General features: G+C 44.3%; 1 protein-coding gene across 1 annotated transcript in view; it reads right to left on the reverse strand.

Moving 5' to 3' along the window:
- Positions 1–12637, reverse strand: part of AGBL1 (AGBL carboxypeptidase 1) — a 542019-nt gene that overhangs the window by 446543 nt on the left and 82839 nt on the right. Inside the window, exons 7-9 of the mRNA XM_027769246.1 lie at positions 9917–10125; positions 3233–3398; positions 809–876 (exon numbers count right to left, since the gene is read on the reverse strand). Of these exons, the coding sequence (XP_027625047.1) occupies positions 809–876; positions 3233–3398; positions 9917–10125 (443 nt within the window). The remainder of the gene's footprint in view (positions 1–808; positions 877–3232; positions 3399–9916; positions 10126–12637) is intronic.

The raw sequence follows: 12637 nt of genomic DNA on the forward strand, positions 1-12637 counted from the left end.
TCAAGTGTCTACCTAACACCGATCATGTTGGAGTATTGATGTCTGTTTTTTCTTTTTTCATACAGAGGTTTTTGCTATAGGGCATATGCACTTGCAAGAGAGACAGAAAACAAGACACCTGACAGAGGGGATGACCACGCCACAATCCCTTCTCCTCCATTCTCCTCTTGGGATTTTGAGCATGCACCCACACATGCCCAGCATGAGTTTTAAGCCATTGGGTCCAGAACTCAAACCACAGTCGACTACATGGGAGGCCAGTGATGAAACCATTTCGCCATCTGCTGGTCCCAAGTATTAGTGTCTTAGTAGTGGACAGCTGGGGTCAGCAGGTGGTATAGTGGTTAAGACACTGGACTTAACCACCAACCGTGGTTCAAGTCTCGGATCCATGGGCTTGAAACTCATGCCAGATGCATATGCATGAGTGTCCAAAATCCCAGGAGGAGAATGGAGGAGAAGGAATCAGGGCATGACCAACCCCACAGGGGGTGATTTCTCACTTTCCCTCTCACTGTCTCTCTCTGTCTCTCTGGTGAGCACACATGCCCTATGGCGAAAACCTTCAAAAAAAAAAAATGTGGATAGCCTCTAACTTCACAACAAACCACTGCGCTAGCCCACCAGGGTGAAAACAGCACCCCTGAAATCAGTACTGGTAGTTATCATTTACTGAGCATCACTATTGCTGGAGTGACAGGAGCAAAGTAACTTCTAAAATGTTCTCTGGGCGTAGGCCAGCATAGGGTGTGCTCTTTTCCTAGGAAGGATGTGAAATGGAGATTGTGGGAAAGGCTAGGGCACCTACTTCCTCTTTCACGTCTTCAGAATCTGAGTCTTTGTCCACCTCTTCGTCACCATCATCTTCAAAATCCTCTGGGTAGAGAAGGAGAGATGAAATGAATGAGGCTTCCAATTTGCCTTGGATTTCTACCCTCACCAAGCAGTGGTTAGTACTATTTCTTACAAAGAAAAAATCCTAGGGGTCAGCAGGTGGCATAGTGGTTAAGGTACTGGACTCTCACATGGCCGACTATGGTTTGAGTCCCGGGCCTGGTGGCTTGCTCTTTCACTTTCCCTCTCTCTCTTTGCCTTTCTGGTGAACATGCATGCCCTATTGCAAATTTAAAATAATAATAATAAATTAAATAAAACATCATTTTAAGGTTGTTTAAAAAAAATAAGGGGACCATTATTAAGTACACATATCCCCCCACATTCCCATGCCTACAGGCACGCATCAAAGGTGTGCATAACAGGCACTAGGGGCACACCCTCACGAAATCTAAACAGTTGCCCTACCCTGAATGCAAAATGAATGCAGAATGAAAAAATGCACAGTCACCCCTCCAGATTTTCCTATTCAAATAAAAAGTACTTAAACAACTAACATTGCCAAAGTTTAGATACCATAAGCATTTATTATAACTTAGATTATCACCTTGGCTAAGTTCCTGATTGTTAAGTGAAGGATCTTCTTTAAAGCAAAAGCCCATACAAAGAATCCAGTACCAGGCTGGCCTGTAATACAGTGGGTTAAGCACTGTGCATGGGAAACAGGATCTCACATGGCTGATGGCAGTTCAAATACCAGTGCTGGAAGTATGAAAACATGCAGGACCCATGCCCTTCCATGTTCCAAGTCCTTACACCATGGAGAAATGAGGAGAAAATGATAGTGGTGACAATCACCATTGCAGGGTATGTTTTCTCTCTCTGGTAAGTGTACATACCTTCTGACGATTAAAAAAAAAAGAAGAAGTTGGGCCAGCAGGTGGCATAGCAGTTAAGGCACTGGACTTCCACCTGGCTGGCCACAGTTGGAGTACCAGACCCGGTGGCTTAAAACTCACTCCAGGCACATATACACGCATGCCCAAGATTCCAAGAGGAGAATGGAGGAGAAGGGATTGTGGCATGGCCATCCTTCTGAGGGGGTGGTCTCTTACTTTCTGTCTCTCTGCCTCTTTCTGTCTCTCCAGTGAGCCTCCATACCTTATAGCGAAAATCCCTTAAAATAAAATTTAAAAAATAAAATCCAGAGCAAAGTGGTATCTATGGAAAATCTGTTTCATGGTAAGAAGATCAAGTTGAAAAGCAATAGGATCTTTTGACAACAAGATCTTCTTGGAGATTAAATACTCATACCTTCAAATATTCCAATTTGAATAGCCTGGGGTTGTAAGCAGCAAGTGTTTTATTTCCGTCGTATCCTTAGGGCGAAATAATTCCACAACTAGTCAGCAGGGTGGAGAGACTCCGTCATGGAATTGTGAATAAAGTTTTACTTTTTAAATAGGTGAGATGACTGTACAGGCACTTAAAAGCCACCAGGCAAAGTTAAAAATTAAGGATAAGGGGACATCAGGTCATGTGGTGGTTAAGGTGCTGGACTCCCACATGGCCAGCTGCAGTTCGAGTACTGGACCTGGTGATTTAAAACTCACACCAGGCACATATGTATGTGTGCCCAAAATCCCAAGAGGAAAATGGAGGAGAAGGGATTGTGGCATGGCCATCCAGTGTGAGGAGTGGTTTCTCACTTTTTCTATCTCTGTCTCTTTGTCTGTGTCTCCAGTGAGTGCACATGACCTATAGCAGAAACATCTCTAAAAAATATTTAAAATTAAGGACCAGGGGCCTGCAGATGGAATGGTGGTTAAGGCACTGGATTCCCACATGGCCAACTGCAGTTCGAGTCCCAAACCTGGCAGCTTGCTTTCTCATTTCCCCCTTTCTTTATCTATCTGGGCAAATTTTTTTAAACAAATAATAATGATGAAGAAAACTAATTCTTTTTTGTTTGTTTGTTTGAGAGGTTTTTGCTATAGGCCATGTGCACTTGCCAGAAAGACAGAGAGACAGGGAGACACACCATAGTCCCTTCTCCATTCTCCCCTCAGGATCTTGGGCACACACGCACTTGTGTCTGGCATGAGTTTAAGCCACCAGGTCTGGGACTTGAACCATCATCGACTACATGGGAGTCCAGCGACACAGCCATTATACCAACTGCTGGTCCCAAAAACTAATTCTTTAAGAAGAAATTAAGGACAAAATAAAGGTGCTTGGTATTTGGTCACCTTGTTATGAAGAAAGTGCTTTTCTAATACATCTCTAATTAGCTAATTAGACAATCATAGGTGACCTGCAAAACAACGGATTCTACTTTCATCCACATTCCTCTGAAATACTGCCAAAGTGCAAAAACTCAGTTACTCACTTATTTTACCTTCAGTGAGAACACAGGGAGCTTCAGAGGTGATGCTCTCAGGGACCGGGCAGGAATAGGCGCTGCTGGCTGTGGCCAAGGGAAGTGGACTCTTAGGGTGGCACTGTCTCAGGATCTGCAGCATGACTGAGATGACAGGCTCTGCGTTCTTGTCATCCAAGCAGTTCTGGGGAAAAGGAAGAGCATGTCAGGCACTGACATCTGGGTACAGTCCCCTTGCTGTGGCCATCTTTCAGAGAAGGAAGGATCTATACTCTCAATGGATAGTCAACAGCCTTGATGGAAAATGTAAAAGAAAGAAAGAAAGAAAGAAAGAAAGAAAGAAAGAAAGAAAGAAAGAAAGAAAGAAAGAAAGAAAGAAAGAAAGAAAGAAAGAAAGAAAGAGAGAAAGTTAGTTAAAGGAATTATTTATGTAGGGGCCAACAGATGGCATAGTGATTATATCACTGGACTCCCACATGGCTGAACATGCTTAGAGTCCCAGATCCAGTGGCTGGGAACTCACACCAGACAAGTGTGTGTGTGTGCCCAATGTCCTAGAGGAGGATGGAGGAGAAGGGACTGTGGTGTGACCATACTCCTAGGGGATGAGATTTCATTTTCACTCTCTCTGTCTCTCTCTCTCTCTGGCAAGTGCACACATCCTAAGGCAAAAAGCTTTTAAAGATAATAATCTATTAAATTTAATTAATTAATTAATTTACTATAGTGCATACACACTTACCAGAGAGAGAGTGAAGGTGAGAAAGTAGGCCACCAGATCTGGGACTCAAACCACCGCCAACAATGTAGGAGTCCAGCGCTTTAATCACCATATCACCTGCTGGCTCCAAGAACGCAAAATCTTAATGTTCCCATGTAGAATTTTGTCTATGTAAAAATCTATGTTTATTTCCTTTCTCTTTCACATCTTAAATGTTATCTGAATGAAGCTAGTCTCAAATCAATTTAAAATTCCTCCAAGGGGTGCCACAGTGGGGCATTGTTCAAGATGGTGGGAAGAAGAGAAGGTGGCATCTTCCTCTATCCATCCATGTGTCATAATGAATCACTGCCTAAGTTAGAGAACGAGCAGCTGAATTGATGAAAGTCTTACTCTCCTCTTTGAGATGTTATCTGAAGAGTGAAATATCAAGGCAAAAGATAAAATTTGAGATCAGAAAAAAAAAAGACTAAGTGAATCCCAAGTATTAAATCAAATAACATATACCTCTTCTCAAAGCCCACAGTGTTGATCCCCCTGCTACCTGCCCAAAGCAAAGAAAAATTGGATTTGCAGATGTAACATTTTGATACTGATAGAACATGACAAGACCCTTCTTTTCAGACACGGTGAAAAATGTAAGAACAAGTTTACTAAATTGAGAGAGAGAGGGACTTGGGTAGAGTTCAGTATCTCTGGAAAAAAAAAACCCACATCGTTTTCGTTTTCTACAGTATCTTATGAAATGTTTTATCTACTAACTTGGAACAGAAATTGGACTAGGGCAAACTTTCAGTTTAATGTTTCTGAAGGGCTCAGGAATATCAACGTCCTGAGGTCAGTAAGTCATAGGCATGGGGGCAGTGAACACTGGGCACCCACCACAGAGCAGGGCCAAGTCTATCTACTGCCAGAATGAGGCATCTCCAGGTTCACCGTACCAGTAGCTCTGCATGCAAGAACATGCAGGGGGAAAAAATTAAAAACACTTTTAAAAGTTTGTTCATTTATTTCTTCTATAACAGAAGAGAGAGAAAGCAGGAACTAGGCACCTCCAACAGTGTCTTCACATTATGATGATTCACTCCCAGTCCCAGACAGCTTGTATCATGGCACACATGCCCAGTGTGTTCTGGAAGGTCCAGGAATGAGAACACAGGACCTTTTCCCACATGGGTCTAAGTTGCATCACTATTGTACACATACATGGCCTCTAAAACACTTGAATAAAAATGTAGCTATGGGGACCAGCAGTTAGCATAATGGCTATGTCACTGGACTCCCATGTAGTCAACTGCAGTTCGAGTCCTGGATTCGGTGGCTTAAACTCACACCAGGCGCATGTTTATGCGTGCCCAAGATACAGAGAGAATGGAGAAGAAGGGATTGTGGCATGGCCATCCCCACGGGGGAGAGGGGTGGTATTTCTTACTTTCTGTCTCTCTGTCTCTCTCTCTCTTTCTGGTGAGCACATGCGCCTGATAGCAAAAACCTCTTAAAAAAATAGCTATGAGGGTAGGTGGGTGAGGAAGTGGTCAAGGGGCTGGACTCCCAGGTGGTCAACTACAGTTCGAGTCCCAGGCCGGCAGCTGGAAAGTCAGGCCAGGCACATATGCATATGTGATCAAAATCCCAGGAGGAGAATGGAGGAGAAGGGATGGTGGTGTCACCATCTCCCTGCCGAAGGGTGATCTCTCACTTTCTCTCTCTGACTCTCCAGTGAGTGCATGCACCCTACAACAAAAAAAAAATCTCAAAAAAATTACCTAAGAATATAAGCTACACAAATGAGTCTAAAACAGAAATGGGCCAACTTTCAAAACAGAAAAGTCTTCGTGCCATCCATGATGCTATCTGCTTTGGTGTCCTCAAATGGGACCAATCAGATGTCCTGAACCAACAATCTGAGAGCACTTAGCAGTTAACGCTCAGTGGAAAATTAATTGAGGCTGCTTCCTCTTTTGGTCTGGTCAAATGACCTCAAGTATATACAATATTGGGGAAAAGAGAAAACTAAGCGTGCAAGAAGAAACATGAAGGTGAGGGGGCTAGACCCTCAGAGACACTATTCTGAGCTACAGTTTGAGAGAAATGGAGACTCGTCCATGGCAGGCAATTCAGTTAGTTAGTTAGTCCCAGCATCTTGGGACTCAGGTACAGCTATGGTTGTCTTTGATGATGATAAAAACTAATCATGTGCTTTTCTTTGATGGGAAGGTAAAAAGCAGAAGGATAGAGGCAAGTCCAAGTATTCTGGGAGGCTGGGCCACATGATGAATTTGGGGGTATCAAGGGGATATTAAATCTCTAGAAATCAAGGCACTGGCAATAATGCTGTATTTGGCATCTGCTACACTCTGGGGAAAATACATATGAATTTAAAGATGATCCTTTTCTCTGAGGTAATAAAAGTCCCTAAACCCATTTGTCAACATCTCTCTGGCGCTACTGGATAGGTGCAGTACAGGGCTGGGACTAAAATGAGGTAACTGAAGTACCTAGGACGCAAAAGCATTTTGTTTTTAAGAGATTTTTGCTACAGTGCTTATTTGCTTACCAGAGAGAGACAGAGAGACAGAAAGCAAGAAATTACCCCCCAGGAGGGTTGGCCATGCCTCAATCCCCTCTCCTCCAGTCTCCTCTTGGAATTTGGAGCGCGAATGCACACACGACTGGGACCTGAACCATGGTCAACTATGTGGAAGTTCAGCAACGTAACCATTATGCCGTCTGCTGGTCCCCCCAGGATGCAAAATTGAAAGAGGCCCACTTGAGGCCAACAGGTGGTGTGGTGGTTAAGGCGCTAGACTCCCACATGGTCAATGGTGGTTTGAGTCCTAAACCTGGCAGCTTAAAAATCACATGAGGTACATGCGCATGCGTGCCCAAGATCCCAGGAGGAGAATGGAAGAGAAGGGACTGTGGTGTAGCCATCCCCCCTGGGGGTGATTTCCCACTTACCCTCTCAATGCCTCTCTTTGTCTCTCCCCAGTGAGTGCACGCGCCCTTTGGCAAAAATCTTAAAAATGTTTTTAAAAGTATCAAAATAGAAAAGTAGTAAATCATGGAACTGCCATGGGCCATGGTAAGTATCCACACAGAGGAACTCTCTTCTGCGTCATTGTCACCGCCATCGTAGTCATCAGCACCAACAGCAGCAGCAGCACTTGCAAATAGCGATGGAAGTTTTGCAGTCCAAGGTTCCTGCGGCCACCCAGTGACTCCCAAGCCTCCTCTAGCAGAAGAATGAAGAGAGGCGGTGGGCAGCTCAGACCCCAGCCCAGCTGCAAGGGCCTCTGTGCTCACAGCCCTCAGCCCAGGTCTGGGAAGCTCCTCAACACCTGCTACGGTCCTGCCAGGCCAGGGTAATGGATCTCTGAGTCAGGACAGTGTTTCTTTCAACCCGAAAGGATCAATTCCAAACACAGGAGCATAACAAATGTCAAACTTCACATGTAAACTTGATAACATCCCTGCTGGGAGAACACACTCTTTAAAAGACTAAAAGCCAAAATAGAGAGGGGTAAAGGTGGAGAAGTGAACTCCTTGAAGCTGCATCCATACATTCGTCACATTCTTCTAGGTGACGGTCTTAGCATGCCAGGCACTGTTTCCTTAGTGCTGTTCCCCAGACCCTTCCAGGGCTGGTTTCATGTCATACCAACAGAGAATCTAACAGGGCTAGAGAAATTCTGTCTCCAGAAACAGCCAGCTTCCAGTCCCAACAGTAATTGGAGGCTAAGAGCTTGTTGCAAATTTGCTTAATTGAGCAGTTGAAATCTTCATTGCCCCACTGAGGAACTGCTTTTAAGATCCAGCAAACAAGCCTCCAGTCCCTCCCATGCCTGGGTCTCACCTATTATTTTTCTCTGCCATCTATCTGCCTATCGAACCTACCTCTGGGATTATTGTCTTCCTCATTTATTTCTGTTTTAATTTTTTTTTAACACAGAGAAGAACAGCCCGTACTACAGAGGACAGAAGAACTGGGAGAAGCACACAGGCTGGATTGGGGGAAGTGGGGGACCTGCACAGTTTGTCATCAACAATGCACAAGGTCACTTCACAAGGACTGGGAGACATCAGAGACTTGGGGGGAACCACAGGCTTGCAAAACATGGGAAGCTTGGAAAAATTCAAAGCACTGCTCCACCCAGAGAAATAGAATATAAAAAGCAGCTATTTCATGACTGAAAAGCTCTGAAAGTTGTAATGATGGAGAGAAACCCAGAGGTAATAGCAGATAGAAAATTAGATATTGGTTTGCAGCATCGTGTTATGTTATTGTTTTGGGGGGAGGCTACTTTTTTTTTTTTTTTTTAATGGGAAAAGTCTACATATACCCTTGTTGGGAAAAAAAAACAGAAACAGAAACAGAAATAAAAAATAAACCACTCTCGTTGGCCGCTTCATTACCTCTGATGTACTCGGTGGTGAGGAACTGGAGGATGCCCAGAGAGAGAATGATGGTGGGGGCGGGGGGGGAGACAGAGACCGACTGACAGGAAACTAATAAGGAACTCAGCATACATGAAACATGGCTGTCTTGGCTCCTGAAGGTGGGTGAGCCGAGCATGGATATTTGTGACGTTTGAGTCACTTACAGAGATCCGCGTAGCCTCGAATGGGAGTGGTGTTTAAATCAGCCCTTACTGACTGCAATGAAGGAATTCGCTGTTTGGGTTGAAGAACACGCATCCCACTGGGACGCAGATAAGCTGGAGCTGTCATGGGCGCCATTCCCTTTGCCTGCAATGCCCTCTTCCCCTTAAACTTGGCATGGCTCACTCCTCCAATAATTCTGGCCTCAGTTTAGGAGTGATCTGCTCAGAAGGGACTTGACCGTCCTAAAAGAACACCCTGTCCTTTCACCTATAGGGCTCACCGGGGACCTATGTCCTTACGTGACTGATCTCACAGAGCAATATGGAATTATCTTCCTCACTGAGTTCTTTGCGTACTTAGCGTCTGACTCTCCTGCTAGGATGTCTGCCTCACAAGAACAGAGGTCTTGTCAATCATTTCCATCACCAGATCCTCAAAGTGAATCATTCCATTAAGAACTTATGTGCAAGCCAGGCACGTGTGCATGCGTGCCCAAGATCCTGAGAGGAGAATGGAGGAGAAGGGATTGTGGCATGGCCATCCCCCCTGGGGGGTGATTTCTCACTTTCTGTCTCTCTGTCTCTCTCTGCCTTTTTGGCAAGCGCACGCACCCTATAGCAAAAACCTCTCAAAACAAAAAAAAATAAAAAAAGAACTTATGTTCAAAAGGCAGGTAAATTATGACAAGTATGCTCCTTTATTGTTTCTTTAATTTTAGGTTTTTGCCATAGGCCACATGTGCTCACCAGAGAGAGACAGAAAGGGAAAGTGAAAAATCATCCTCTCAGGGGGGATGGTCATGCCACAATCCCTTCTCCTCCTGGGGTTTTGGGCATGCATGCACACATACTCTGTGATTTTCAAGTTTCCAGGTCCGGGACTCGAACCATGTCAGCCATGTGGGAATCTAGCACCATACCACCATGTCACCTGTACATGCACTCTTCAAAGAACATGATATTTCTACATTAACTTACTTAGTCCACACTACCTTCAAGATTTTATTATTTCCACTTTTTGGAAGGCAATAGAAAGACGGCACCTGAGGTTCAGAGAGGTTGAATAAACTCTCCAAAGCTTCACAGCTGTTGGCATCGGGGCTAGGATTTGAACCCAGGCAGTCTAGCTTTAGAGTCAATGTTCTTCACCATCCCACATACTACACCTTGGATAATACGTACTCAATGAATAGATATTAAATAAGTGAACGAATTAATGATGAGGGAGTGAATTAGACGATGCAGATTGGAACCTTGAGCCTCTGCAGTCAGGCCAAGGTACTGCTTTTCCCAGCTGTGTTCAGCATGACTTCTAAATGACAGCCTTCAATGACCATCCAGATGGGAGCCAACTGCACAGGGAACCCTGCTGCTTACCTGAGAGGTGCTGTAGAGAATCTCCATTCCTTGGGCTGCCCGGAAGGCCTCCCTGCCCGACCGGAGGATGGCAATGTGCTTGAGGCAGAGCAGAAGTCCCCGGCGGATGAATACATAGCTGTTGGCTGTGTCGTGCCCATGCCAGTCCTGGTGTAGCCTGAGCAAAGTCGTGACGTAGCCTCTGTTCACCGCCCTGCGGCTGTTAGACTCTGACAACAAAGAGGAAGGGTTCAGGGTCAGGGCTGCCTCAGATTGTCCCCATACAATTCCCACAAGATACTCACTGACTAAAAGGTAAATCATAGTAACATTTCAGTATAGAAAACCAGCAGTCGGGCCAGCAGGTGGCATGGTGGTTAAGGTGGTGGACTCTCACATGGCTGACCACAGTTTGAGTCCTGGACCTGATGGCTTACTTTGTCACTTTCCCCCTCTCGCTTTCTGTTTCTCTCTGTGAGTGCATGTGCCCTAACAAAAATTTTAAAATAATAATTCTTTTTAAAAGAAAGAATGAAAACTAGCAGCAACAAATGCCACTTAACCAATGACCAAAGTCAACATCACCAGTAACAGGACAGTCAGTCTTGGAGCCCCTGAGATGATGCACTGAGACAGACGCAGCATCCCTTGGGATCCCAGGTAAAATGTTTCATCTGAATTTAATCAGAAGGAAAATCAGCAAAACAGAAATGAAGGACATGCTACAAAGTATCCCACCTGCGCTCTTCAAAAAGGCCAAGATCACTAAAGGAAAACAAAAAATAAAAACCAAAAGAAAACTGAGAAGTTGAGGCAAAGAGAGACTGAAAGACGTTAACACTTACTATTTCATTATAATTTAGATCTTGAGCCAGAAAACAATTTCTCCTTTTGCTTTAAAAAGCATTAGTGGGATGGGCCAGCAGGTGGCATGGTGGTTAAGGCACTAGACTCCCATATGGCCAAATGTGGTTCAAGTCCCAGATCTGGCAGCTTGAAAATCATTCTGCCCCAAATCCTAGGAGGTTAATGGAAAAGAAGGGATTGTGGTGGGTGGTCATCCCCCTTGGGAGCTGATTTCTCACTTTCCCTCTCACTATTTCCATCTCTTCTTGGCAAGCACACACACTCTAAGGAAGGCCAAAGTCTTTTAAAAAAAAACTTAATGGGCAATTAGTACCTATAAATTAGCTAGTAGTATTATAGCAATGGTTATTTTTAGATTTTGATAAACTGATTATGTAAGAGAATATCCTGGGCTGACCTTATACTGCACTGGTTAAGTGCTATGCCTTGGGAACTGGATACCACATGGCTGATTATAGTTCAAATCCTGCCCCTAGCAGCTTGGAAAACACACCGGGTGCATGTGTGTGTGTGCACCCCAAATATTGATGGAATAAAGAGAAGAAGGAAAAAGGACTGCAGTGTGAGTATACCCCGAAGGGGTGAGAAAGCTTTCCTTTTCTCTCTCTTTTTCTCTGGAGAGCACACATGCGCTCTGATTACAAGAGAGTCTTTTTAATATAATGATTTAAGTCATTTAAAAAGAGAATATGCTTGCTTTGGGGAAATTCACAACTGGAGTATATGAATGTCTATAACTTATTCCCAGAAAAAAAAAAAATTAGGGATCAAGAGAGCATAAGAAAGAGGTTTCTGTATGATTTTCATTCTTCTATCCTGAATTTGAGGGGATCTGGGATGTTGTCATTTTAGTTGAGTAAACTATAAAGTTAGCTGAGGATGGAAAAGACATAACATCTGAAAGACCGTCATGTGTAAGAGGTATCTTTCTTGGGGCCAGCAGGTGGCATGGTGGTTAAGGTGCTAGACTCCTACACAGCCGACAGCTGGTGGTTAAGGTGCTAGACTCCTACATAGCCGACAGTTGTTCCATTCCTGGACCTGGTGGCTTACTTTCTCACTTTCCCTTTCTCTCTCTTGCTGTCTTTCTCTGGTCAAGTTAAAAATAATATGATAAATAAAATAACTGTCTTTCTCTGGTCAAGTTAAAAATAATAACGATAAATAAAATAAATCTTTTTTTAAAAAGAGAGAGATGTCTTTCCTAAAGGGAATGGAAGCACACTTATGGATAATCAAGGAGTCATGAATTTGTTTAATAGAGGTGCTGCTTTGGCATCTACTTTTAGGCTTAACTTGCCTGAACCCCAGTCTCCTTTGACCTAGGTTAAGTCCTTTTCTCCCTCTGTGGTTGTTTATAACATGGCTTGCTTGTTCCTCATCCCACTGACCCAAACCCCAGCACATCTCACAAGCACCGACCATGCTAAAACCTAGTGGTCTACATCAGAGTCATTTAAGTAAGATCCCCTCTTCAGACATGGTTCCTTGAGAGCAGCCATCTTGGCTTATGTCTACTCTCAAGAGAAAGAGCAAGCTCAAAACTGAATCAGAAAAGAACTTGCCACACAAGAGTTTGGCTCTTCAGCTCAGGAAAGGAACCCTCATGGCTAGTCAGTAAGAGGATGGACTCTTTTATTTATTTATTTATTTATTGGAGAGGTTTTTTGCTACAGGGCGCTTGCGCTCGACAGAAAGACAGAAAGAGACAGAGAGATAGAAAGCGAGAAATCACCCTCCCCCGGGGGATGGCCACGCCGCAATCCCTTCTCCATTCTCCTCTTGGGATCTTGGGCACGCACGCGAACGTGCCCAGTGTGAGTTTAAGCCACCGGGTCTGGGACTCGAACCGCAGTCAACTACATGGGAGTCCAG

The sequence above is a fragment of the Tupaia chinensis genome, unplaced genomic scaffold (assembly GCF_000334495.1).
Source record: "Tupaia chinensis unplaced genomic scaffold, TupChi_1.0 Scaffold000078_1, whole genome shotgun sequence".
NCBI classification, from domain to species: Eukaryota; Metazoa; Chordata; class Mammalia; order Scandentia; family Tupaiidae; genus Tupaia; species Tupaia belangeri.